Source organism: Xyrauchen texanus, chromosome 27 (genome assembly GCF_025860055.1).
Source record: "Xyrauchen texanus isolate HMW12.3.18 chromosome 27, RBS_HiC_50CHRs, whole genome shotgun sequence".
Taxonomy (NCBI): Eukaryota; Metazoa; Chordata; class Actinopteri; order Cypriniformes; family Catostomidae; genus Xyrauchen; species Xyrauchen texanus.
The window spans coordinates 35,289,751-35,317,592 of record NC_068302.1 but is presented as its reverse complement, the minus strand read 5'-3'; the positions used below and the strand labels follow the sequence as shown (position 1 = coordinate 35,317,592).

Here is a 27,842-nt window from a genome sequence, read left to right as displayed (position 1 = left end):
AAAAACAAAACAATTATTAAAATTTTTATTTATATGATATTAAAGTGAAATATTGTTTGTGCATGAATATGTTGTAAATTTGTTCGTTTTTCACTGCTCTGTAGTTTTATTTAAATATGAAATACACTGTTGATAGGAGGACAACTTGGAAGATGAATTTGTGTGTAACATAAAAACGAATGGAATATTGTTATAGAAAATTTCAATTGCGTTGCAATTTAATGACAACTTAAATGTATAATTATTTTCTATTACAATTTAGATTGCAAACAGAAAGAATAGTCAGTATCATAAAATAACCCACGTAAAACAGGAAAAATTAAATAATGCATTTAAGCATTTGCACTATACATATACACACACCGGCAGCCAAAGGTTTGGAATAATGAACAGATTTTTATGTTTCATTCGGAAGTTGATACTTGATGTGAAAAACATTTGATCAAAGTTATTTTTGATCAAATCTAGACAGGCCCCATTTCCAGCAGCCATCACTCCAACACTTTATCCTTGAGTAATCATGCTAAATTGATCATTTAATACTAGAAAATCACTTCATTTTATTAAACATAGTTGAAAGCCATTTGGTTCATTAAGTGAAGCTGAACATTATCTTTGCGTTTGTCTTGGTGTTGCCACAGTATGCAATAGACTGGCATGTCTTCAGGTCAATATTAGGTCAAAAATGGCAAAAAAGAAACAGCTTTCTCTAGAAACATCAGTCAATGATTGTTTTGAGGAATGAAGGCTATACAATGCTTGAAATTGCCAAAAAAATGAAGATTCTTCAAAGACAAAGGACAACTGGCTCTAACAAGGACAGAAAGAGATGTGGAAGGCCAGATGTACAACTAAACAAAAGGATAAGTACATCAGAGTCTCTAGTTTGATAAATAGACACCTCACATGTCCTCAGCTGATAGCTTCATTTAATTCTACATGCTCAACAACATCATGTATAACAGAAAAGAGAAGACTCAAAAGAGAAGAAAAGCCACTTTAGAAAATGTTAGAGTGGGCAAAGAAACACAGACATTGGACAACAGATAATTGGAAAAGAGTGTTATGGATCTTTGTGGGATCAGCTAGACTGTAAGGTGCAAGAGAAGTGCCCGACAAAACAGCCACATCTATGGCAAGTGCTACAGGAAGTGTGGGGTGAAATGTCACCTGAGTATCTGGACAAACTGGCAGCTAGAATGTCGAGGATCTGCAAACCTGTCATTGCTGCACATGAAGGATTTTTTGATGAGAAATCTGAAGTAGTTTAAGAAGTTCTGAACATATTTATTTCAAATTGTAATAGTAATTTTCCACATTATTAATGTCCTGACTATACACTGTGAATAAAAGTACCAATTTCTTTCCATAAGAGCAAAATCAGCATTATTCCAAACTTTTGGCAGCCAGTGTATATAAACACATAAATGAGAACTAGGTAAAATATAGTAAAATTGCATACCTCATACAAAACCTGATTTACAATAAGACTGTTTTATATACAATGTATTTACAAATCAGATAACGTAAATGAAAACATACACAGACTATAGATGTTTTTTATATAACTGATTTTGATCAATCAGATAGACGTAATTTTAAACCTTGACAAAACAGTAAGAAAACAATTCGCTCGAAGTCTTGTGTTGTACAAGATGTGTCTGCAGCAAAAAGATGCCAATGCAGATGTTACTTTTTGTGAAAGGGCATCCATACCAAGTGACCACGTCTTCTACTGGTTGCCTGCTTCAGCAGGGAGGAGAAAATCAACAAATACGTGATACATACTGAGTGCAGCTGTTACAGTAGCTGTGCTTCACAAAGAGAAATCTCATTACTCCTGGAAACCAACTTTCTAAGCCGCTTATTCTCAAACACAGTCAGTTTTGAGTCAATTATGGATGACTTGGACAGAAACAGAGTAGCAGACTGTCAAGAGTGGAAGAGGTCCAGGGGAGGGGCTGGTAAATAAGACAGGAAACAGATGATTCGATTTGGGAGGCCCAGTTGAGTGAACACCCCCAATGCTCTTTTCCCAAGTGCATTTCTTAGAGCAATTCTGCACAACTGCTGAAGACTCAGGGGTGTGGCTGAAAGATGTTAAAACCAAAAGTTAGCACAATAAATGTACTTTCTACTTAAGCCAAACTAATAAAACATCTTTGATCCTTAAATTTTAAACAAGTATTTATTTTTAAAGGGGTCATGTCAATAGTTTTGTTTCATATAAAGTTTTTTCATCATCATAATTTAGATTTTCACCATTTTCCACCCTCTCTCTAACCCTGAGAATTGAATGGGTTTGTTTTTGTGGCTCTGCTTTTTTAGAAACGCCCTCTTTACATACACCATTACATTTTTCAGTTTCTGAACACAGAATAGGTGTCATTGAAGTGTAACAATTGGCTGTTATGTGTGCATGTGTTTATTTTTCTGACATTAGAAAGTTGTGCAAGTTAAAAACGAACTATTTAAGCTTAGTTTCAATAAATAATCTTTTAATCGTTCACAAAATTTGATTCTGCATGATATGGCCCCTTTAACATATTTAAAGTTTTCTATATCATAACAGATCCAAAATGTGTAAACCAGTATAAAGCAAGTTCTCTACATTACATTCATAAAACTCTAGGCATAGGGCAAATGGTGAACCAGCTCTGGTGTACTGAATGGGCTTTTTGCCGAGGTTGTCTTTGGCGAGAACATTTCCCCCAAATTCTACTAGAAGCTCAATTAGTTCCAGATTTTTCACTTTGGCAGCATGATGCAGTGCTGTCTCATGAAGCTTGGCAGCATTTACATTTGCACCTTAAAGAAAGAAGAGATTTATTAAGGAAACATAACTAAATAAATAAAAGGACACATGAACACCATAGCAAGAAATGTACACTCAAATATCTATGTATCATATATTATTAATACGCGTGTTCAAATTTAAGAACAATACCTTTCAAATCTAGAGATCAGATGTTCAGGAAAGCTTGAATTTATAATCACTTGAATTGTTCACCCAAAAATTATAATTCTCTCATAATTTACTCACCGTTATGCTGTCTCAAACACATATGACTATCTTTCTTTTGAGGAACACAAACAAATATTTTTTAAGGATATAAAGTAGAATGTCTTTTTTCCATACAATACATGTCAATACGCTCCATAAAGGACATAAAGGCAGCATAGAGGTAATCCATATGATTTATGTGGTTTAATTAATTTCTTCTGAAGCGATATGATCGATTGTGGGTGAGAAACCGACTGAAATGTAACTCCTTTTTCACTATAAATCTTGCAGTCAAATTGTCAGGATCATAATTTGAAGATCCATTGCACCACCTTGCGCATGTGTAATTTAAATGTTCAGAAGACGTGGATTTAAAGGAACACAGTTGAAGTCAGATGTTTACATACACCTTAGACAAATACATTTAAACTCAGTTTTTACAATTCCTGACATTTAATCGTAGAATACATTCCCTATATTAGGTCAGTTACGATCACTATATTTAAAAAATTTAAAATGTCAGAATAATAGTAGAGAGAATTCTTTATTTAAGCTTTTATTTCTTTCATCACATTCCCAGTGGGTCAGAAGTTTACATAAACTTTGTTAGTATTTGGTAACATTGCCTTTACATTTTTTAACTTGGGTCAAACATTTTGGGTAGCCTTCCACAAGGTCCTCACAATAAGTTGCTGGAATTTTGGCCCATTCCTCCTGACAGATCTGGTGTAACTGAGTCAGGTTTGTGGGCCTCCTTGCTCACACATGCTTAGTGATGACCACTCCAATACCTTGACTTTGTTGTCCTAAAGACAACTTTGTAGGTATGCTTGGGATCATTGTCCATTTGGAAGACCCATTTGCGACAAGCTTTAACTTCCTGGCTGATGTCTTGAGATGTTGCTTCAATATATTCCCATAATTTTCCTTCCTCATAATGCCATCTATTTTGTTAAGTGCACCAGTCCCTCCTGCAGCAAAGCACCCCTACAACATTATGCTGCCACCCACATGCTTCATGGATGGGATGGTGTTATTCGGCTTGCAAGCCTCACCCTTTTTCCTCCAAACATAATGATAGTCATTATGGACAAACGGTTACATTTTTGTTTCATCAGACCAGAGGACATTTATCCAAAAATGAAGATCTTTGTTCACATGTGCGCTTGCAAACTGTAGTCTGGCTTTTTTATGATGGTTTCGGAGCTGTGGCTTCTTCCTTGCTGAGCAGCCTTTCAGGTTATGTCGATATGAGACTCGTTTTACTGTGGATATAGATACTTGTCTACCTGTTTCCTCCAGCATCTTCACAAGGTACTCTTCTGTTGTTCTGGGATTGATTTGCACTTTTCACACCAAACTACGTTCATCTCCAGGAGACAGAATGCGTCTCCTTCCTGAGCGGTATGATGGCTGTGTGGTCCCATGGTGTTTATTCTTGCATAATGTTGTTAGTACAGATGAACATGTTACCATCTTCACAAGGACCTAAATGCTTGACATCATTTTCTGGAATTTTCAAAGCTACTTAAAGGCACAGTTAACTTAGTGTATGTAATCTTCTGACCCACTGGAAATGTGATATAGTCAATTTAAAGTGAAACAATCTGTCTGTAAACAATTGTTGGAAAAATGACTCGTGTCATGTAGATGTCCTAAACTACTTGCCAAAACTATAGTTTGCTCATATTAAATCTGTGGAGTGGTTAAAAAATTAGTTTTAATGACTTCAACATAAGTGAATGTAAACTTCTGTCTGCAACTGTAGTTAACCAAAAAATCCTCTCATCATTTACTCACCCTCATACCAACCCTGAGATATACAATTTTCTTTCTTCTGCAGTACACAAACTAAGATTTTAAAAGAATATATCAGCTTTGTAGGTCCATACAATGCACGTGAATGGGGTCCAAAATTGTATGCTCAAAAAGCACATAAAGGCAGCATAATAGTGATCCTTATGACTCCAGTGGTTTAATCCATAGTCTTCTGAAGCAATTCAATTGGTTTTGGGTGAGAAAAGACCAAAAATGTAACAACATTTTCATTATAAATCTTTACATCTGCAGTCTCCTTGGCGATCATGATTTCAAGCTCGATTACACTTTCAAGCCCCATCTAGTGCTCTGTGCATGCGCAAGGTGTAACTGAGCTTGAAATCAAGATTGCATCTAGAGACTGCAATGGCAAGGTTTATAGAAAGAAAAAATAGCAAAATTTTGGTCCGTTCTCACCCAAAATCAATTGGATCACTTCAGAAGACATGGATTAAACCATTAGAGTCATATGGGTTAATTTTATGCTGCCTTTATGTGCTTTATAGAGCTTCAAAGGTTTGGTCACCATTCACATGCATTGTATGGTCCTACAGAGCTGATATATTCTTCTAAAAAATCTTAGTTTGTATTCTGCTGAAGAAAGTCAAACACATCTGGGATGGCATGAAGGTGAGAAAATTATGAGAGAATTAAAATTTTTGGGTGAACTATTCCTTTAACCATATGAGTCGTTTGAATGAACTTTATGCTGTCTTTATGTCCTTCTTGGAGCTTGAAAATTTTGGACCTCATTGACTTGCAATGTATGAACAAACAGACAGTAGAAAGAAAGTCATATGAGTTTGAGATAGAATGAGGATGAGCAAACGATGAGGAAATTATCATTTTTGGGTGAACTATTCCTTTAAGTTAGTGACTACCACTATTAAAACCTAAAAATCGAAACCAGAACTCACACCTGCAATAAGCAGAACTTTGACACAGTCTAGATGCTGCCTGGCACACGCCACATGCAGAGGAGTGCCAAAGTGGCAGTCATGGGCCTCCATAAGTGCACCTTCATCGATCATGAGCTGTACACATTTAGAGTTACCTGGCAAACAAAAATTATTTTTTATTAAGTATGAAAGAATTTCTCTCATCCTTAACACATAAATCCACATTCCTATTGATAAAACATACATGACTGACAAAATTTAAAGTGGTCGTGTGTAATTTTCTATTATATATCTACACTCACCTAAAGGATTATTAGGAACACCTGTTCAATTTCTCATTAATGCAATTATCTAATCAACCAATCACATGGCAGTTGCTTCAATGCATTTAGGGGTGTGGTCCTGGTCAAGACAATCTCCTGAACTCCAAACTGAATGTCAGAATGGGAAAGAAAGGTGATTTAAGCAATTTTGAGCGTGGCATGGTTGTTGGTGCCAGACGGGCCGGTCTGAGTATTTCACAATCTGCTCAGTTACTGGGATTTTCACGCACAACCATTTCTAGGGTTTACAAAGAATGGTGTGAAAAGGGAAAAACATCCAGTATGCGGCAGTCCTGTGGGCGAAAATGCCTTGTTGATGCTAGAGGTCAGAGGAGAATGGGCCGACTGATTCAAGCTGATAGAAGAGCAACTTTGCCTGAAATAACCACTCGTTACAACCGAGGTATGCAGCAAAGCATTTGTGAAGCCACAACACGCACAACCTTGAGGCGGATGGGCTACAACAGCAGAACACCCCACCGGGCACCACTCATCTCCACTACAAATAGGAAAAAGAGGCTACAATTTGCAAGAGCTCACCAAAATTGGACAGTTGAAGACTGGAAAAACGTTGCCTGGTCTGATGAGTCTCAATTTCTGTTGACACATTCAGATGGTAGAGTCAGAATTTGGCGTAAACAGAATGAGAACATGGATCCATCATGCCTTGTTACCACTGTGCAGGCTGGTGGTGGTGGTGTAATGGTGTGGGGGATGTTTTCTTGGCACATTTTAGGCCCCTTAGTGCCAATTGGGCATCGTTTAAATGCCACGGCCTACCTGAGCATTGTTTCTGACAATGTCCATCCCTTTATGGCCACCATGTACCCATCCTCTGATGGCTACTTCCAGCAGGATAATGCACCATGTCACAATGCTCGAATCATTTCAAATTGGTTTCTTGAACATGACAAAGAGTTCACTGTACTAAAATGGCCCCCACAGTCACCAGATCTCAACCCAACAGAGCATCTTTGGGATGTGGTGGAACGGGAGCTTCGTGCCCTGGATGTGCATCCCACAAATCTCCATCAACTGCAAGATGCTATCCTATCAATATGGGCCAACATTTCTAAAGAATGCTTTCAGCACCTTGTTGAATCAATGCCACGCAGTTCTGAAGGCGAAAGGGGGTCAAACACAGTATTAGTATGGTGTTCCTAATAATCCTTTAGATGAGTGTATATATATATGCTTTCAAAACATTGCTGTTCGTTTCAGCTCTCGACCAGCCTGACCAGCAAAACGAGTTTGGTTCAAGACTATACAAATAATGGCAATAGAGTAAACATTTAGTGTCAGATTGCCTTACCGCCCATGCAGGCCTCATGCAGTGGAGAGAAGGTGAAGAGAGGAGGGTTAACTTTGGCTCCATGTTCTAACAGCAACTTAACACACTCCAGACTACCAGCAGCACAGGCGTCACATAAAGGAGTGCTGCCGTCTATGTTACGAGCATCGACCTGTTAACCAAAAACACCAGCACATAAACAACTGAAAGATTAATAAAGTCTACAGTTTGAAAAATCTCCTTGGTAAGGAAGTTTCTTATTAGCTCATATCAACAATAATATGCCAAAACGAAAAGATTGTGCAGGGTTACTGTCCTTACATGAGCTCCAGCATCCAGGAGAAGTTTGACACACTGTGTTTGGCCCTGTATACAGGCCTCATGGAGAGGTGTAATAGAGTCCACAGCCACAATGTTGACAGATGCCCCGTTTTCGATCAGCTTTTGGAGCTGCATAGCTCTGCCTTGAGCCGCAGCCTCGTGCACTGCAGAACGATCGGTCCAGAAGCCCAAACCATGTGCTGCATGAGGGCAGAAGGAAAGAGAGAGACAGAATTTCAAAACATAGCTTAACATAGGCACTTTTGAGTGAATGTAAACAATTTCCATATAATGTAATAGACCTCTATTGCCTCTGATCTATCACTTTTCACAAATAGCATTTGACCAATATGGGTTTTTCAATGGCCGATATCAAAATCTAGACATTAGGCCTGGGATCGATTTATTTTTCATGCATCAATAATCAGATGATGTTCCCGATTATTATAGATATAGAGACTTTTTTCTCGTTGCAAAATAGTCTGTCTTTTCAAAACATTTCACACAACTTTGGTAAATGTGAGCGGCAGGGTTAATTAAAGTGGGTCGAGCACTGGACACGTCTGCCGGAAGACATGATGCATTCTCAAATTCATAAAAATGATTTTCTACAGAGATACGCACACACAGCCAATGCTCAGCGACAAAATTCTGCAGTGCCACAGAATGCATCTCACATAGTTTTCCAATAAATTCAACCCAAATCATTATCAAGGGACAGAGATTATTTACCCTAGCCATCACTGGATGATATATTGTGTAAATCAGTGGTTCTCAACCCTGTTCCTGGATGCCACCCAACACTACACATTTTGGATATCTCCTTTTCAAACACACCTGATTCAACTCATTAGCTCGTTAGTAGAGACTCTACACCTGAATTGGATGTGTCAAATAAGGGAGATTTACAAAAGTGCAGTGTTGGGAGCCATTGGTATATATGTACACTGCCTGGCCAAAAAAGTTTCATACTCTAATATTTAGTCGCATTTGTCATGGCATTGTTTTGACAACCTTATGCAATGTCACAACATTTATTTCCATCCAGAGTTGCATTCATTTTTGCCCCAGATCTTTTATTGATGACGGGAGAAATGAACCTCTCCATAAAGTGTTCTCCAGAACATCCCAAAGACTTTAAATGGGGTTAAGGTCAGGACTCTGTGGTGGCCAATTCACGTGTTCCTAAAGGAGTATGCCCATACCATCAGGGAAGAAAAAATCCATTGATGGGATAACCTGGTCGTTCAGTACATTCAGGTAGTCAGCTGACTTTTTGAAGCAACCCCAGATCATAACACTGACTCCAGAGGCTTGTACAGTGGGCACTATGCATGAAGGGTGTATCGCGTCATGTGCTTCCCTTTTTACCCTGATGCGTCCATCGCTTTGGTATAGGGTAAATCTGGACTTATCAGACCACATGACCTTCCATTGCTCCGCAATCCAATCTTTATGCTCCTTAGCAAACTGAAGTCATTTTTTCCAATTACCCTCACTACCAAGTGGCTTTCTTGTGGCCACACAGCTGTTTAGATCCAATCCTGTAAGTTCTCATCAATTTGTTCATGTGGAAATGCTCTTACTTTCACTATTAATCATAGCCGTGAGTTCTACTGTCTATTTTTTACGATGTGACCAAGCGTTTTATTGATCTCCAATCACAATCAAGATTTGTTTTCCCAACCACATTTCTTCCATGAAGCTGATGGTTCACCAGACTGAGATTATTGCAACTTTTTTTTTTGGCCAGTCAGTGTATATTTCCATACAGCACAATGTATTTTCAGTTACAAGTATGTATATTTGTGGTTTGACTTCTTGAATAAAAGAACAATTCAAGGGTACATACAGACAAATTGTATAATAAATGTCGCCAATTCTAATCATTCATTTTGCGCAGTTACACCAGTTTCATACACTAACCTGCAAACTCATCAACGTTACGGTTTATTTTATAAGAAGTACAAAAACCTTCTTAACTTTGGACTGCCATCTGCTGAGCCGCTCATCCTGTGTTTGTGTGATTTGATTTTATGACATCCCAACTAGATATCTATGATATAATACAATTTAATAATGATAACAAATGAGACATAAGCTGAACTTACATGAACAGTTAATTTTACACAACATTTACAAAATTAACTCTGTATGATGCACACTGCAAGTGTGAATCATCCACTGGCAAGAGTGTCTAAAGCATCTTATTGTTTGTGCATAATAAATCGCTTACAATGATGTACAATTGTATTATCATGTTATTTGGACATGTAATATCATGTAACAGTAATATCAAGGAATCCTTTGAAGCACATTTAGATACGACATTTAGAAAACTATGTTCTATAATTCAGTACAATGGTATATCAAAGTCCCATGGTATAACCATTTGATACAATACAGCCACAGTGACAGCACTTTACTGTAAGAGTAATGCATTTATTTAAACAGAGATACAAAACTTCCGTAGTATAGTTGTATGTTTAAATAAATTAATATTTTTACAGAGGGCATGAACAAATACATGTGTAGACTCAGGTGAGGTCACACTGATCCAGGGCTTTTGTAACCTGCTAATTGTCATTGGTGACTGACTGATTCAAGGCCAAATAGCATGTGGGCACAATGCAATTCAGGACAGGTTAGGTAAGCAATATACAGGTATGTCATCGAGACCTCTAAAAAGGTGTCATACAGTTAAACGGAGATCTTCAATGATAAGTGCCGAATGATTAATTAGGCTGCTGGTTACTTACAATGTATCAAGCCTCTTTTAATAGGGTAGACTGTTAACTAAGAACGCAGTCTGCTATGTAAACAAACGAGTCTTACCTATTTCTCCAAACAGCGATGGCCTTGTGCGCGTTATATCAAATTCCATTATTACTTTCTATTTAAAGAAGAAGAATTATGAAAAAATTGGTCACATATAGAGTCCATCATTCACCATAGTTTACAAACACTAGCCGTGTTTTCGGTTCAACCGCACTCTTTCTCTAATTGGATGGCAAGTCCTTTATTACCATCTGTTTTCCATTGGCCATGAACCTTTCTTCCTCTAGGGGTCGCTTGGCGGCTCAAAGAGCCGAATCTCTCATTGAGTCGCATTCATGTCTCAGGACGCTTTTGTCATATTTAAGACATTTATACAATGCAAAGTAGGGACGTGCACAGACCATTTGGGGGGCAGGGTTTCAAGTGGACAAAAGGGGCACTTTTCATAAAAATGTATCTAAATGTTTTTTTGTTTTTTTTAAACAAAACGTTAAATATATTAACACAACTCTGACTTAATTCCTAAATCACCCAATTGTTTCATACTCAACAGATTTCTACAAAATAATGAGATTTTGGTCTATTTTGCTTCCATGTCTTCTTTTACTCTAATGGAAAGAAAACTTCCAAAATACACATTTAGATGTTGTTTGTTTTAAGCCTACTACCCTCTGTCTGTTGCATCTGTATATTTCTTCTAAATTAACCAAAACAAGCTAATCTGCATACTAAAACATAAACTTTCAGGGGAAAAGACTGTTGATGTAAGTCATTAACTGGGGAAGTTCTGTGGTGATGTGTCAAATGTATGCAAATTAGCGCATTAGTTAACTTCTAATTTGCATATCAATGTGGCGATTGTGATGACGTTATTAAACACACATTTACCTGTAGTGTCTCCATTAAGTACAGTACATTAGCCTGTATGGCCATGATATATTGCATTAGCTAAACTTTACATTTACGCATTTGGCAGACGCTTTTATCCAAAGTGAATTACAGTGCATTTATTACAGGGACAATTCCCCCGGAGCAACCTGGAGTTAAGGGACTTGCTCAAGGACACAATAGTGGTGGCTGTGGGAATCAAACCAGCAACCTCCTGGTTATGTGCTTTAGCCCACTACACCACCACCACTCCACTCCAACTTTAATTAACTTATAACATTAGCTAGTAGCTCATGAATCATGCATGTTAGCAAGACACAAGTTAACTATATTTATCTTTTGGCTAATTAGCTGTAAATTCGAGGCACTGGTAGCCTAGTCTTTTGTTTGACAGGGAAGCTGTGCCCAAACAGGAATATATATATATTTATATATATATTCATTTATTTAAAAACATAAATATAAAATCAGCACCCCAAAAAAAGGGCAGGTGCTCAAGCCCCCTTTGATGTCTATGTGTGCACGTGCCTGCAAAGTATAGCCGTTTAAATGTGTTAATTACAAAGATTGGTATCTGGCACAAAATGTCCTTTTTATTTCTGACTAGGCCTACTTCAATAATCAAGGGGACCTTCTCTCATTTAATGAACTTATTACTCTGAAGGGTGCTTCGTTTTCTATAAGAGACTTCAATAAGGTGATTAAAAGTAGCCTATCCCACTTAGCTTAAAATCTTTTCTTAGAGCGCACCTAAATTATGCTAGCTTGTCTAATCGCATTCCTATACTTTCAATTAACGGTATTCATATTCTAGATATGACATAATAAATGTAATATTTGTTTTCATTAGAAATGCTCTTGTCTCAGATCAAGTAATTCTCTCGAAAGCACGCTCAAAATGTATTTATTAGTATTACCTAAACTCACATTTAAGTAATTTATGGATTTCTCCTTACAAATTTCTTATCCAAATAAAATTAGAGGACTTCATTTCAAAACTACTCACAAAAATTACCCTCGCTTTTAAACAGGTTTTTTGAAAATGTACCCCCCCCCCTCTTTCGCTGTGATATCTTATGTGTTGCTTTTGTTTGTAATTGTCCCTTTGTAAGCAATATGCCCCACTATTGTTATTCGATGTATGGTTTGATGCAATAAAAAAAAAAATAAGACTTTGATCGCAGCTGACGTTGGCAAAGAACTGCCCACTTAAGCAGGAAAAGCCATCTAACTGACATGTAAAGCGACCAGTCACAGCTGGGTTTGTCATCACGTGATGTTTAGGGACGGACATATCGTAGACAGTTCATACCATAATAAAAGACCGGCATGGGAAAATAAATAATTTATATAATTGCGCGTGAGTCTCCGCGAGCGATTGCACAGAAAACTCACGGGAAAATAGCGGAAAATGTGTAGCGAGTGTACTTACAGCACAGAACCTCATTACAGAGTATTTCACAGACATAACTAAGAAAACAAAGCAGAATATACTGTTCTGCTCATTGATATCCGCTTTACTTTCTGCTACGTGCCTCAAACAAAACGCTGAATATCTTTAAAAGAGTTGATGTGGCAAACGTGGGCAAATTCTGTGATTATTTAGTCATCAAAAGCGCTCATTGTATCAACACGGAACCTTGTGAACTCGACTCGTGCTTCCACCCGGACCAGCGCAAACTAAGAGAGAAAGCTTTTTCACGTTATTCATAGCAGCGCCATCTTTGATTTTTGACGGGATGACAACAATGCTGTGAGGGACAGCCATTTAGTCATTTCAGTTGGTTGTACTGCAGTTCAACGTGTTTTTGGATCGTTCTGCGGACAAAACATTGAAAAAACATAATTCCATGAATACTCCAGACGTGATAAATCAGATGTGATCTAGGAGCTTTTTACAGCTTTATACCGTGTGTATAAAGTCTATCCCTCACAGGCTCGTTTTCATTTCCATTAAAAATCAAAGATGGCGCAACCATGAATAAAATATGGCAGATCACAGCAACTATTATTTTCACTTCAAGACCAAAAGAGAAAAATCCACTATTTTCTTTGAATGACTTTCTAGAAGAGGAAACGATTAGTGAACGGTGGTTTAAGACAGTAAAATTGGAGAAGATGCCAAATGTACTGTAATTCCTTCGCAGCTGTGGTCATTTTTTAAAACTAATTCCAGAGTAATATAACAATAAGAATAATGTTAGCAATTTACACTCAATATTTAAATTTTTTTATCAAATTGCGAGATTTACGCTCTTAAATAAGGTGGAAACCCGTCATCACAGTCTGTGAAAAGGGTCTATTTAGGACTGTTACAACTCAATTTTTCCCCCAAAATAATGAAAACCAAAACTATTTTTAACAATTGGCTACAGTGTGACCTATCGATTTATGTAAAGTCAAAGGCTTATCTCGTTTTGTCTATTCTTCATTATCTTTATTTGCAGCAACAAAATTTGCACAGACATTACCAAATATTATTGAATATTATTTGGAAAAATAAGTCCCACAAAATTAGAAAATCCATCTAATCTAATAAGCGTTCTGAAGTTTCTTGAAGTCTTAGAGTTCAGTGAACTACTTATCTCCTTCAGAATTAGTGGGTTAAAAAAATGCTTAAGTAACTACATCTCACTGTGGTATTTTATCCCTAACTCCATTTTCAGTAGATTTGGAGGCTTAGACTTTCTTTTAAAATGCAATTTTACTCCATTAAATTACCTGTTTCTCTCTCTAAATTTCACCAACAAGCTCTGCTTGCTTGGAAATTATGTTACGTGCACATATTTTCTCCCCACTAAGAAATTCTATGGAATAACTTGAATATTGTAATCCAAAACAAATCACTGTTCTTGGACAAATGGTTTGATAGAGTATTGTATTTGTTTTGGATTTATTTAAAAATAATGGCAGTATGAATGAATATGAAGTATTTATGACTTTGTTTAATTTTCCTCTGCCAGAAAGAACTTTTAATTCTGTCATCAAAGCTTTGTCACCAAGCTACATTCATTTATTTAAAACATACCTTTGCTTTAATGAGAGAAAAACAATTATGCCCAAACTTTTACTGGATGATGTTAACCTTCTTGACAAAAAATGTATTAATAAATTTTACATAAATTTATTAATACATTTACATTTTAAGCAAATATTACATAATAGAACTCATACATCCGCTAGATGTACATTTTATTGGTATAATCTTTTTGATAATATTCACTGGAAAAGAACATTGTTAATTCCAGAAAAATACTGCATCTCCAATAAAATAAGAGAAATGCATTTTAAACAAACTCCCAACAAATATCTTCCCAACAAACTCCCAGGTTTCTATCTTTGCTGATATTTCTAATTTATGTGTGTTCTGTAAGATAGAGGATGAAACATTGCTTCACTTATTTTATCAATATCAGATGCATCCTTTTTGGGAGAGTTTAAGTAGCTATCTATCACCTTTTCTAAAATGTGATGTTTTTCATTGCGCTTGAATTTATTGTTAATTTCATTATTTTGCATTGCAAATATTTTATCCACAAAAGCAAGTTTCTCAATACCGTGCCTTGATTCGAAGCATTTCTTGCTGACATATCTCTTATGGTAAAATCCCTTAAACTTTTAAATAATAACAAGAATAACAGATTTCTTAAAGTATACGAAGATTATTTTATTGACTGATGTTCCCTTTGTTGATCTATTTGTATATTTGGTATCTTATCTTTTCCCCTTTATTATATCCTCTTGTATAGATATATGCAGTGCTGTTATCTTTTTCTTTATTGCAATAGCATGGCGTCTGAGGCTTAGACAAAAGGAACACGTGCCATGTGATCATTATCTTTATGCTTCAAGTGTCACTGTTCTGAACCTGTATAATGACATTAAAAATAAAAAATATATATTATTTGAAATATTAAATGTATTAATAGACCCATCGTACCTCACCAAGTAATGCATTTAATAAAAAAAATACTGAAAGCAAAGTTCCCGAGATTGTCGAAAATAACTGCCAAGCCACGCCCCTTTTAGAAAGCACCGTTCCGACATTGTGGAAATTAACTGCCAAGCCACGCCCCTTTTAGACCCTGTTTACGGATTAATGGCCTTTCTGTCGCATATTATGTTTCTGTGTTTTGTCTTCTGGTTTTATCTTCTTTGAGTGTCAATGCGCGCATCATTCCGGACTGGTGGAGGAACAAGCTAAAGCTTTACAACGACTAGACAAAGTCAGTGGTTTATTTTACGTCACAGACTGGTTTATTTCGTATGCAAAGCAAGGATGCATATCTAGCAAATACGCATACTTATGAGTAGCCTAATCAACATTACAGACTTCTTTAACATTTAGTACCATTCACAACAAAATCAAAATAAAAGCATTATATGAAGGTTTCAGTCATTTTAAAGAAATCATTGTGAAAATATGGACTATATTTTCAGACATCCTGGTCAAAGAATGCCTGGTAGCCTAATCAGGAAAGATCACTGCACTTCCACAATCCTTCAAGTGAATTCATTAGTGATGTTGAGGCCAAAATATCTTCAAAATAATATAAAATCAAGCCCAGTGCCTTGACTGAATTCTACCAGATGTACCAATTGTATATTGGGATCCAAAAGTCTGAGAACACATTGAAAATTTGGGAATATTTAAAAATATAATAATTGTAATATTGAAAAGTGTAATAGTGTTGACAGATTAAAAAAAAAAAAAATGTATTGTGTAAAATCAATAAATAGTATTCAGGATTCTGCTGTATTTCTAGGTCACTAATCAAATGTAAGCAAATTTGTCACATTGTCCGTGTTAACTCGTTTGTTCAAAAGGTCTAATTTCCTTACATCCACTGAAGCGCACAAGATGCTCTGATGCTCTTCAGCTTATACAAAATGCTGACATTCATGTTAATTTTTCAATTAAACTTTTTACTAAATTTGTTATGCTAATAATATAAATTGTAAGGAAAAGTGGGCAACACTTTTCAATAAAGATATGTGTTCATATTAGTTAATGCATTATGTATCATGAACAAGACGATATTATCCAACATTAACAAATGCGGCAAAAGTGTTGCTTAATTGTTAGTTCATGCTAACTACTGCTAATTTTAACCTTATTGTAAAATGTTACTAAAGACATTTGGATTAAATTAGAACAATGTTAAAATAGAAGCATTTTCATGATCTCAGACTTTTGGATTGGTAAAAATACAGACATTTTGCTGAAATCTAACTAAAGAAACATTCACCAGCTGATCCTTCCTGATTTTACATTCCTAAAAAGAGACATACCTTTAAGGTGGGTGAACAGCATTGCAATGAGCACATACATGTTTGCACAGCTTTAATTATTTGCAGTCTTGCTGCAACATTGGGTATGCGCCATTAAACAAGAAAAAGCAAAAACAAAGTTATAAAATCATAACACTATCCGTGTGCTGGCCAGCAGTATCCGTTAAAGCAACTAAACATCAGTGGTGCGGAGATTGTCGAAGCACTCGGGAAAGTCTGTATCAATGGGAGCGAACTGAGGCTGCGAATGGTGCCGTTGACGAATTTGTGACTGAGAGATGTTGCTGGGGTGTGCGAGGGAGGGGAGAGAGCTGTATGGACCCTCTCTTTGGCCTTCTTCCTTCAAACGCTTCTCCTGATTGGGAACAGGGGTCCAGGGTTGCCACGAATCTGCCATGGAACAAGACTTGACAAGCTGAGGTTTCCCTGGCGCAGAAATTACTTTTCTTGAACCACGATACTGTCAATACAGAGAAGAGAACTGTGAGAAATCCTGAAAATTCATAAAATCTGATTTTTAATGTAAGTGAATTACTCAAATAATACATGACCTGTATTACACATATTAGCATTCAATTTACACTGTATAGCCAGAGGGGAACTGGCTACCCCTGATGAGTCTGGCTTCTCCCAAGGTTTTTTCCCCTCTCCATTAACTTGACTAAGTTTTTAAAATAAGCGGTTGACTGGGGATTTAAAGCCATTTCAATAATTACAGACATTAAAGCTTTTTTGAAAATTACATGTAATGTGAAAAGCGTATAAAAATGACTTGACTTAATAACGTAGGTTTACCTTAGATGGTCCTCTAAAGTCTTGAATTTTTGAGGCAATATCCTTGATCCAGCCTTTCATATTTTCTGGGGTGTCTGTCTATACACACACACACACACACACACACACACACACACACACACACACACACACACACACACACACACACACACACACACACACACACACACACACACACACACACACACACACACACACACACACACACACACAGCATTAAGCATGTTAAGTTTGTATTTTTAAAGAAATGTTTGGAGTTCCATACCAATTAAGCCCTACTGCAAAATAATTTCAACATGTTTCTCAGTTTCTAAAATAAAAATAATAAATGTGTTTACTGTAATGCACTTACAAAGGAAGTCTATGGGGCCAAGCATTTCAGAGGGTTTAACAGTTGTAAAACTAATATTTTTGTTAAACAGATCAATATATATGTCCTTTTTTTTTTACAAGTAATCCCCACCATTACTTTCACCTTTTTTGGGGGCAATTTACATACTTGCATATCGCCACATACTGAGCAGGGAGGAGAATTTATAGTATAGTAAAGGACTTAATATTTATCTGTTTCTCACCCACACCTATCATATCTCTTCTGAGAACATGGATTAAACCACTGGAGTCGTATAGATTACATTTATGCTACCTTTATATGCTTTTTGGAGCTTCACAAATTTGGTACCCATTCACTTGCATTGTATGGACCTACAGAGCTGACATATTCTTCTAAAAATCATCTGCTGTGTTCAGCAGAAGAAAGAAAGTCACACACATCTGGGATGGCATGAGGGTGACTAAATGTTGAGAATTTTTATTTTGGGGGTGAAAAATCCCTTTAAACAATACTTTGCAGATAATATTGCATAATGCACTGCACAGGCCAGGTTAGTAAACGATTCAATCACACTAGTGTCATGTTAACATATAAAGTTTAAGTCTTGTGGATGTAGTTATGCAACTGTATATTTGTACATTTAGCCCTGTGCAATAACTCGCCCCATAGACTTCCATTGTAAGTGTATTAGTATAAACATGATTTTTGGTTGTTTGAAAAACTGAAGGATGTGTCAATATTATTTTTGTGGTAGTTGACAGCACTTCATGGGTAATGTCCAGAAAGCTTCACTTGTATTAAATATGGAAATATGTCCACAAATGTTATTATAGATTGTTTTAATTTATGATGATTACAAATACTGCTACATACAGTAGTCACTATGCATAGGCATACTAAATTATACAAGATCTGCATAACTGAATGTCCCATTTGCATTTACAAAATGCCTTAGGAGAACAGTAGCCACATACACACCTGTTACATACACAAAGAATATTTATGAGTTATTTACGTTTTGCTTGAGTGACAGTGCATTTATGCAGGGATGATTCACAAATAGTTGATCTCAAAATACATTTACACACAGCTGCGAACTTGCTTGCTAGCCAGTGAGATGAACCATATGTGCATTATGCAGTCCACCTCACACAACTTATTACAATGTATTACCATTTTCACTGATACCTAGATTATTATAAATCAAATTTACCTGGATATAGAAGGTTCGAGTACTTGTGATTATTTCAAAGAGGTTATCACGGGACAGCAAATCCCTAAAAAACAAACAAAATAAAGTGCATCAGTTGGAAGAAAGCCTCTGTTCAAATTGAAAATTCTGTCAATTTGACTAACTTCATTAAATTTTGTATAAGGAGATATGGATGGTAACCACTCTTACTTTGACTGTCAAACTCTAAAAAAAGACAAAAAGCACCATAAAAGTAGTCCATGCAACTCGTTACCTATATTTCAAGTGTACTAAAATCATGTGATAGCTTTGTGTGAGGAACAGACCAAAATGTAAGTCTTCATTCACTGATAATCTTCCCCTTCACCATTGCAAATAATGACTTAAATGTTGGTCTGTTCCTCAAACAGAACTATTGTAAATCTTATGAATACGGTGCATAAATTATATGTGGTATTTTTTGACTACTTATATGGTGTATTTGTTTCTTTTGTATCTTTTCTTCATTTCTAGCTTCATAGATGTGTTCATGGGATGTTTGGGAAGAGTTACGAAATGATTCTTCAAAAATGTCCACTTTTTGTGTCCACATTTGAAACTGACCAAGGTACATAATGACAGAATGTTCATTTTTGCATGAACTATTCCTTTAATATGTGCACTCTGCAGTTCATTTGTATGGAACAGAGATTACTATTGACCAAGACATCCTGTCTGTTGTGATAAGAAAGAAAAGAAAAGGAGAAAGAAAATAAATGTTATCTCACCCTGATTTTACAAGGCATTCGTTAACTTTTAGCACATCTCTCAGTCGAATACTGCGCAATGGATCCTTATCCTAAATACAGAGAGTATTAGTTGGCATATCCTGTCATGATAACTATAAAATAACTTGTATTCTGTTAAAGAGTTTGCCATTTCAGTGTCTCACCGTTTCAGTTTTATAGTAGCTCACAGTTTGGTCATCTAAAATGAAAAACCTCCTCTTCCAACTCTTCCTCTGAAAGAATATTCAATGGAATTGTAAAGACAAAATGAAGTTGTCAATAATAGTGTTAACCCCAATAATTAATAAGTCATTGTTTACAACAGTGATTCTTAGCTGGTTTCACTTCAAAACCAAAAGTTTACATTGGACATCAAATGGTAACCCAGCACGGTACCTACATTTGTAGTTTAACTTCCCTGAAAGTTGGCTGTTCCCTAAACCGAATCTGTAGGACATTCAAAATATTGTTTTATTTTTTTGAGCATCCTCACCTGCCTTACATAGCAACACTGGCACAACCAATTAAGTTAGTTTGGGACAGAGCAATTTGTTCTTCTGACCATTGGTAGACAAGGGTGGAGTTTGAAAAACCTGTTCGTAAACAGTCATTTCTTTCTAAATTCTTTACATTACACGCTTCATCTTTCTAGACGTAATAGAAAAACACACAGGTGTCAAACTCAAGATCAATGACCAATCAGTTAGTGCTTTTCTCGTGAATATTAACGAGCCGTCATCTTAACCTTATTTTTGGAGTGCATTTTGCTCGCTCAAAAAGTGGAACTAGCACAACAACAGAATGGAAAGAGGTGCATAAGCACAGGGCAGCTGCTTTTATTCGTGGACTGGACTAGACCATGGACCACAGACAATATTAAATGGCATTTGTGAGAAATGCAGCACCGATTATGAATCCAGGTTGAATGTGGCATAAAATTCTCTGTCGCAAAACTCCATATGTCGCATTGATTAAACTAGTTTAAAGTCATATTAAACAGCCCTGACATTCTAAACAGCACTGACAAAGAAAACATTATGCCATGCAGATATATATGAGAAGGCTTTTTAATCCACACATCACAAACCTTTCAAACATTTATCATGGATTTACTGTAGTAACTCTAACTGTATTAACTGTGCTATTTAGATGGCATTTTTGGAATGAAAAACAGTCATAGTTTGTTATATAGGAACCACAGTCACTAACCATGGTAATAAAAAGTAATGCATGGTTTTACATGTGTTCACTATGGTCTTATTCCAAATAGCATTTTTAAAACTATGAACACATTGAAAGAAATATTATTTTAGTTTAGCCCTGTATAAATTAGGTGTTCATTTTTTCACAGATGCTACTGTTAATGTCATTATTTACATCTGCATCCCAAATTCAAAATCAGTGCTTACTGTCAAATGTGAATTTGGGTATGCAAAATATGCTATATTACTGGTAATTCCTTGGGTGCTACCAAATTAGGTGCCAAATTTCAACCGGCTCTTTGAGGGCACACATAACGCTAATATGGCCCGGGCTGAAATTGAGATTGACTGCCCTGGCCTAACACATGGAACATACACTGGGCCACAGACAAAAATATTTACGTCAACAAAAAAATATATGGGAAGCGTTTTCTCATCCATTTTAAAAGCTGATTAGCTTATTTATTTTGATGTCCTAACTATGCATGATTATTATATGGTTAGTTGCATTTAGCCCCCCCGTCCATGAGCATCTGTCCATCAGAATAGACCAGCAACCTATTTTAAGGTCATGACCCCCCCCACCCCAGCTGATGTAACAGGTCCTGGTCGCCCTGCTCTGGACAGGACTCGAACCGACGTCTCCGGCGTGGGAGGCGGGTGCGCTAACAAGGAGGCTAAAGGCTACAGCCTCTAGCGTCAGTTGCTAGTGCACCTCTTGAGGTCAGGAGAGTGAGGTTTACATACTGCACAGCTATCAACCAGCTGGCTCCCGTTACACTCACCCCCCTAAACCTCACTCCCATCCAGGTTACGGCACCATTGTAACCGGTCCTGATCGCCCCGCTACGAACGGGACTCGAACCGACGTCTCCGGCGTGGGAGGCAGGTGCGCTAACAAGGAGGCTAAAGGCTACAGCCTCTAGCGTCAGTCGCTAATGCACCTCTTGAGGTCAGGAGAGTGAGGTTTTTACACACTGCACAGTTATCTACCAGCTGGCTCCCATTACACTGAGAACCTCTGGCCAAGACTTTCTACAAGTAGCCATGCTTTATAAGCTCATTATATCCAAAATCCAAAGACATATGTCTTACCACGTTGCCTTGTTTGACACAGTAGCCAGCCCTCACGACGTTGGGACGCACGCTCTGGCATCTCCTTAAAGTGAGATGTGACGCCGGTTCACTCACAAAGACATCCTCAGTATCGCTCTGATGACAAAACAAATGAATGTTCATATTTTCCTGATTAATTCAACTAAGTTCAAATATGATTAAAGAACATGTACAAATACTTCACCTGCTGGACCGGTGTGTGCACAACCACACCTCCGACAATTTCTGTTTTGTAAGCCAGATGGGATGTTGACTGACTTGGGTTTGAAACATTTGTAACATCAGAGGTTTGAGCCACTGGTGATACTTTTGGAACCTTAAACAGATATTCATTGATTAATACACACAAATGCATAAACCTTCATTATTTCATACAAACCAAACTAAAAGAATTTTGCATAAAACCATAACCTCTTCTTTCAGCTCCTAACTGATTTTATCAATAGTTTAAAAAACTAAGTATGCTTATTTGTGGTTAAAGTCCAGGTGTGTAACTTCTATTTGCATATGGAAGAAGTCCAAAAATGAAAATCCTCTCATCATATACTCACCCTCATGCTAACTCAAATGTGTATGAGTTTCTTTTTCTGCAGAACACAAACGAAGATATTTAGAAGAATATCTCAGCTCTCTAGGTCCATACAATGCAAGTCAATGGTGGACAGAACTTTAAAGGTCCAAAAAGCACATAAATATGGGTAGTTCCAAAGCTTTCACATTTATATGTCATATTGTTTATTGTAATGACCAGCACAATCTTTAGAATCTTTCCTTTGTGTTCCATTAAGAAAGGAAGTCATATAGGTTTGGAATAGGAGGGTGAATAAATGAGGACAGAATTGCCAATTTTGGGTGAAATATGCCTTTGAAAATGAGATATGAGAAAGAATGCCCTAAAATGACAACCACGAGTCTATGTTTAACCTTGATGGAAAATGTGTGACAAGCTTGACATACTGTAATTTTGGTAGCATTATTCAAGGCAGTGACCCATTCCTTCAAGTCAACAGGATCATTTGCCTTCAGGAAGTACCGTCTAGACAACGCATGTATTACTATAAGAAAAAGACAACAGTTGTTTGTTATTGATACTGTGACAACCAAAACAAAAACCTAGCCACTTTCTATACTTACCAAAGCAGAACTCTGCCTTCGGTTTCTGCTTAACTGATGTTTCATTAACCTACCATTAAATATATGGAGAAAATGAAAGAGTACATAAGCAAATAAAAAGGTAATAATAAAAATGCATTCACTGATTTGTATTTCTTTACATACGTCAGCTAATTATATGCAGTTACCTTTGAAATGTAACTGAGTCGCAAACTTCCAACACAGTCTGTTCCTACAGGTAAGTTCTGTGAAGAAACAGGCAGAGTTATGCAAAATATGTAGGATAAAAAATTTGAATGCAAATGAGAGGTTTCGGGTGTAAGTAAATGCACTGTATAAAGTGAAAACGTGTCACTGTTTGTTACTTTAAAAGCATAGTTCACTGGAAAATAAAAATTCTGTCGTCATTTACTCATATTACTTCTTTCTTCTTAAGAACACAAGGAGATTTTAGGCAGAATAACAGCCCCTGTCAACATTCACTTTGTATTGCATTTTTTTCCTACACAATGAAAGTGAATGGTGAGACTGAACAATCTTTCTTACATCTTATTTTGTGTTCTAAGGAAGAAAGTCATACGGGTGTGAAACTACATGAGGGTAAGTAAATGATGTCAGAATTTTTTTTTTGGGGGGTTTTATCCCCTAAAGCAGCTTGATCTGACCCTTAAAGGTTAAGGTTGATTTAGTCAAATTAAATATTTAAACATATTAAATCATGTGCAAAACAATACAGCAACTTCACAGAGTTTAAAAGCGAAGGAGCAATACCTGTGGATTGTCCATGTACCATAGCAGAAAATTCTTATCAGTATCCAAGATAAAATAACGGCGGTAAAACTTGTCACTGTTTTCATTTTCCTCGATATCCAGGAAGCCACAGGTCCGATTTTGTCTGTCCAGGTAAGGCATGTCCCAGATCTGAAACCAAGACAGTTACTGTATCTCACACATGCACATAAAACTCCTTAAACCTGTGATAAACGTTTTTAGTTTTTTACAACAATATAAAGAAACGGATATATGTATACACTGGCGGCCAAAAGTTTGGAATAATGTACAGATTTAGCTGTTTCAGAAGGAAATTTGTACTTTAATTCACCACAAGTGATATTCAACTGATCACAAAGTATAGTCAGGACATTACTGATGTACCATCACTATTTGAAAAAGAAATTTTTTATCAAATCTAGACAAGCCCCATTTCCAGCAGCCATCACTCCAACACCTTATCCTTGAGTAATCATGCTAAATTGATCATTTGGTACTAGAAAATCACTATTGCTATAATGTATTGGCAAAAAAAAGAAACAGCTTTCTCTAGAAACTCATCAGTCAAGACATCATACATAGGTGTACATTACAGTCTTCAAAGACAAAGGGCAAATCTCTAACAAGGACAGAAAGAGATGTGGAACAACTAAACAAGAGGATAAGTACATCAGAGTCTCTAGTTTGAGAAATAGACACCTCACATGTCCTCAGCTGACGGCTTCATTGAATTCTACCCGCTCAACACCAGTTTCATGTACAACAGTAAAGAGAAGACTTTTTTTGGAACAGAAATCAAAAAGAAAATGTTAGAGTGGACAAAGAAACACAGACAACAGATATTTGGAAAAGAGTGTTATGGATCTTAACCCCATTGAGCTTTTGTGGGATCAGCTAGACTGTAAGGTAGAAGTGCCCAACAAGACAGCCACATCTATGGCAAGTGCTACAGGAAGTGTGGGGTAGTGTGTGACAGCTAGAATGTCGAGGATCTGCAAACCTGTCATTGCTGCACGTGGAGGATTTTTTGACGAGAACATTTGAAAGTAGTTTAAGAAGTTCTGAATATTTTTTTAAAATCGTAACTGTAATTTTTCACATTATTAATGTCCTGACTATACGTTGTGATCAGTTGAATGTCACTTTGGTGAATAAACGTACCAATTTCTTTCCATAAGAGCAAAATCTGTACATTATTCCAAACTTTTGGCTGCCAGTATATACATATATATATATATATATATATATATATATATATATATATATATATATATATATATATATATATAGTAATTCATGACTTTCAAATGACATGGTTTGAATTATAATTAGTAATGTATTTAGAATCACTTTTAGGTATTCCAATTACTTTTGAATTACTCATTGCATATTTTCATTATAATATAATCATTAACTTTAAATGTGAACACTCCTTTCATTAAACATTAAACATACATGTACATAATGTATAAGCATTTATACAGAACATCTATGTTGCGTCTTAAGATTGGATATGGAGTATTTTTGAAAATATTTTTTGTAATTGCTCAGTTATTTTACAACTGGCTTTCTTTGAATGTAAAGATATTTTCCTATGTTGTCAAATGAGGAACAGAACCGAACTGTCTTCAATGTATGTAATTTTACCTGGCTAGCCCTATCACACATATTTCAGGCACTGGCTCAGACCACACTTTTAAAATTTAGGAGCATAATTGTTCAATTACACACTAGTAATTGCCATTGGCTAAAATTGAATCATGTAATCCATAAAAGTAAATGTAATCTGATTACATCCATTATAAAATATAATTTAATCCATTTACAAGTACTCGATTTTACTTAATCCAGATTACATGTAATATGTACTATAAAGTTGTTATATATAAAAGCAAACGTACCCTTAAAGTCATAGTTCAACCAAAAATTTCAACCATCATTTACTCACCCTCATGCCACCCCAGATGTATATGACTTTCTTTCTTCTGCTGAACACAAACAAAGATTTCAGAAGAATATCTCAGCTCTGTAGGTTCCTACAATGCAAGTGAATGGTGGACAGATCTTTGAAAGTCCAAAAAGCACATAAAGGCAGCACAATAGTAATCCATGACTCTAGTGGTTAAATCCATGTCTTCAGAAGCGATAGGATAGGTGTGGGTGAGAAACAGATCAATATTTAAGTCATTTTTAGTATAAATTCACCTCCCAGTAGGTGGTGATATGTGCAAAGGATGTGAAATTGGAGGTTTATAGTAAAGAATAACTTAAATATTGATCTGTTTCTCACCCACACCTATCCTATTACTTAAGAGGATGTGGATTTAACTACTGGAGTCATATGGATTACTTTTATGCTGCCTTTATATGCTTTTTGGAATTTCAAAGTTCTGGCCACCTTTCACTTGAATTGTAAGGACCTACAGAGCTGAGATATACTTCTAAAAATATCTGTTTGTGTTCAGCAGAAGGAAGAAAGTCATTCACACCTGAGATGACATGAGGGCGAGTAAATGATGAGAGAATTTTTATTTTTGGGTGAACTCTCCCTATAATATTTCACCCCCAAATCAAAAGAAAATAAAGCATATTTTAGGACTATTATGACTTTTGAAATTTGGATCTGATTTTGACATTGATTTATGACAATAAACCACATTTCCCTCAATTCTCAAAAGGTATTCTGGGGATTATCCATTTTACACTCTCAACACTAGAGCAGGAAAGGATGAAACAAAAAACAAAACAACAAGAACAAAAAGTTTTCCTTCGAGTTTTTAAAACAATGGAAAGGTTTAGGAACAGACCTAATGGTCAGAGTCCATGTAAAACCAATGCAAATACAGTATCACGAATTCTTTCCCATGCATAATCTTCAATATTATATAGGCCTACATACATCTCATTATTTCTTTGCCTGCTGCTCTCATGGTAATGTCAGCTATGGGGAGCATCTGTTTTATACAAAGTTTGACTAAAACTAGAATAATTTATATGGCTATTCTTGTCTTTACACTCTCAATAATAGATCCGGCATGGGTGGAACAACATCAAAAACCAAGTTTTAAGAGCGCTCCAGACAGGTGCATTCAAGTTATGTGCAGCTAAACCAGGTTTCCATAAAATCCCATGCAACAAAAATAAATCTATCATGAATGTATGAGATCAAGCGTTTGGAGAGGAAGTGGCTATTGCGTACAACTGCCACACCTAATATCAACTTGCTTCACTTCCAAAATCCCAAAGGCTCGTGACTCACCCGCGTTCTCCTGTGTGATAAATAGTCGGTGCGCCTCAGGACACAAGAACTGCTCACATTTATCCGCGAAAACAGATGAAAGCGCAGCGCGGAGAGCAGAACCCTGTGCGCTGGCGCATGATAGAAGTGAGCGCAGCCTCTTTCCGGGTTGACAGCAAGTTGAGTTAAAACCAAAACTAAACGCATCCGGTAGTGTATCTTTATTTATTTTTTTCACATGCGCAAAGCGGAACCCAGTAGATGTCAGAAACGACGCAGTAATGGAGGCAGAGACAACTCTCTATAATCTAATTGCGATAGGCTCTCCTATAGTCTATAAAACTCAAAGTAAAGACTAAACATTACGTTAACGATAAAAGAAGTAGGCTACTAAATGTGAAAAAGCTCAAAGCTTTGACGTGCATGAAATTGCATTTTAAGATCAAGTCGTACAATGCGTAAACTATATATTTTTATATTTAATTTTATAATAAAAGTGATATAGACGCCACATAAAATGTTACAATCAATATTTAATGTAATCAGCAACTAATTTGGTTCCAATTGGTTGGTAATTGTCCGAATGTTTGTGTGAAATTGATGTTTATTTGAACTTAATCATTAATGAAACATTCTTCTTGTGCTCTTTTTAAGCAATAAGGAACAAGAGGCAGCGCTGTATTGTGAATATTGTCATGGA

General features: G+C 36.4%; 2 protein-coding genes across 2 annotated transcripts; both read right to left on the bottom strand.

Moving 5' to 3' along the window:
• Positions 1-109: 109 nt before the first annotated feature.
• On the bottom strand, positions 110-10,649 carry asb13b (ankyrin repeat and SOCS box containing 13b). Its single transcript, XM_052094545.1, has 6 exons — positions 10,492-10,649; positions 7,657-7,856; positions 7,357-7,507; positions 5,742-5,876; positions 2,617-2,808; positions 110-2,090 (listed from the first exon to the last, which is right to left on the bottom strand). The coding sequence occupies exons 1-6, from the start codon at positions 10,538-10,540 to the stop codon at positions 1,933-1,935; spliced, it is 885 nt and encodes a 294-aa protein (XP_051950505.1). The 5' UTR covers positions 10,541-10,649; the 3' UTR covers positions 110-1,932.
• Positions 10,650-15,569: 4,920 nt separating this feature from the next.
• On the bottom strand, positions 15,570-27,319 carry plekha2 (pleckstrin homology domain containing A2). Its single transcript, XM_052094527.1, has 12 exons — positions 27,164-27,319; positions 23,905-24,054; positions 23,322-23,378; positions 23,155-23,203; positions 22,978-23,075; positions 22,205-22,336; positions 22,000-22,116; positions 19,867-19,935; positions 19,703-19,773; positions 18,957-19,020; positions 17,410-17,487; positions 15,570-17,074 (listed from the first exon to the last, which is right to left on the bottom strand). The coding sequence occupies exons 2-12, from the start codon at positions 24,043-24,045 to the stop codon at positions 16,787-16,789; spliced, it is 1,164 nt and encodes a 387-aa protein (XP_051950487.1). The 5' UTR covers positions 24,046-24,054; positions 27,164-27,319; the 3' UTR covers positions 15,570-16,786.
• Positions 27,320-27,842: the final 523 nt, after the last annotated feature.

Excerpts from the sequence above, each read along its gene's own strand:
- plekha2 (XM_052094527.1), bottom strand. The coding sequence starts at position 24,045 with ATGCCTTACCTGGACAGACAAAATCGGACCTGTGGCTTCCTGGATATC. Across the intron at positions 23,204-23,321 it reads GACTCAGTTACATTTCAAAG|GTTAATGAAACATCAGTTAA; the intron begins GTAACTGCATAT and ends ATTTAATGGTAG. Across the intron at positions 23,076-23,154 it reads GAAGGCAGAGTTCTGCTTTG|TAATACATGCGTTGTCTAGA; the intron begins GTAAGTATAGAA and ends TTTTTCTTATAG.
- asb13b (XM_052094545.1), bottom strand. The coding sequence starts at position 10,540 with ATGGAATTTGATATAACGCGCACAAGGCCATCGCTGTTTGGAGAAATA. Across the intron at positions 7,857-10,491 it reads ATCGCTGTTTGGAGAAATAG|CACATGGTTTGGGCTTCTGG; the intron begins GTAAGACTCGTT and ends GCCCTCATGCAG. Across the intron at positions 7,508-7,656 it reads TCCTGGATGCTGGAGCTCAT|GTCGATGCTCGTAACATAGA; the intron begins GTAAGGACAGTA and ends TTTGGTTAACAG.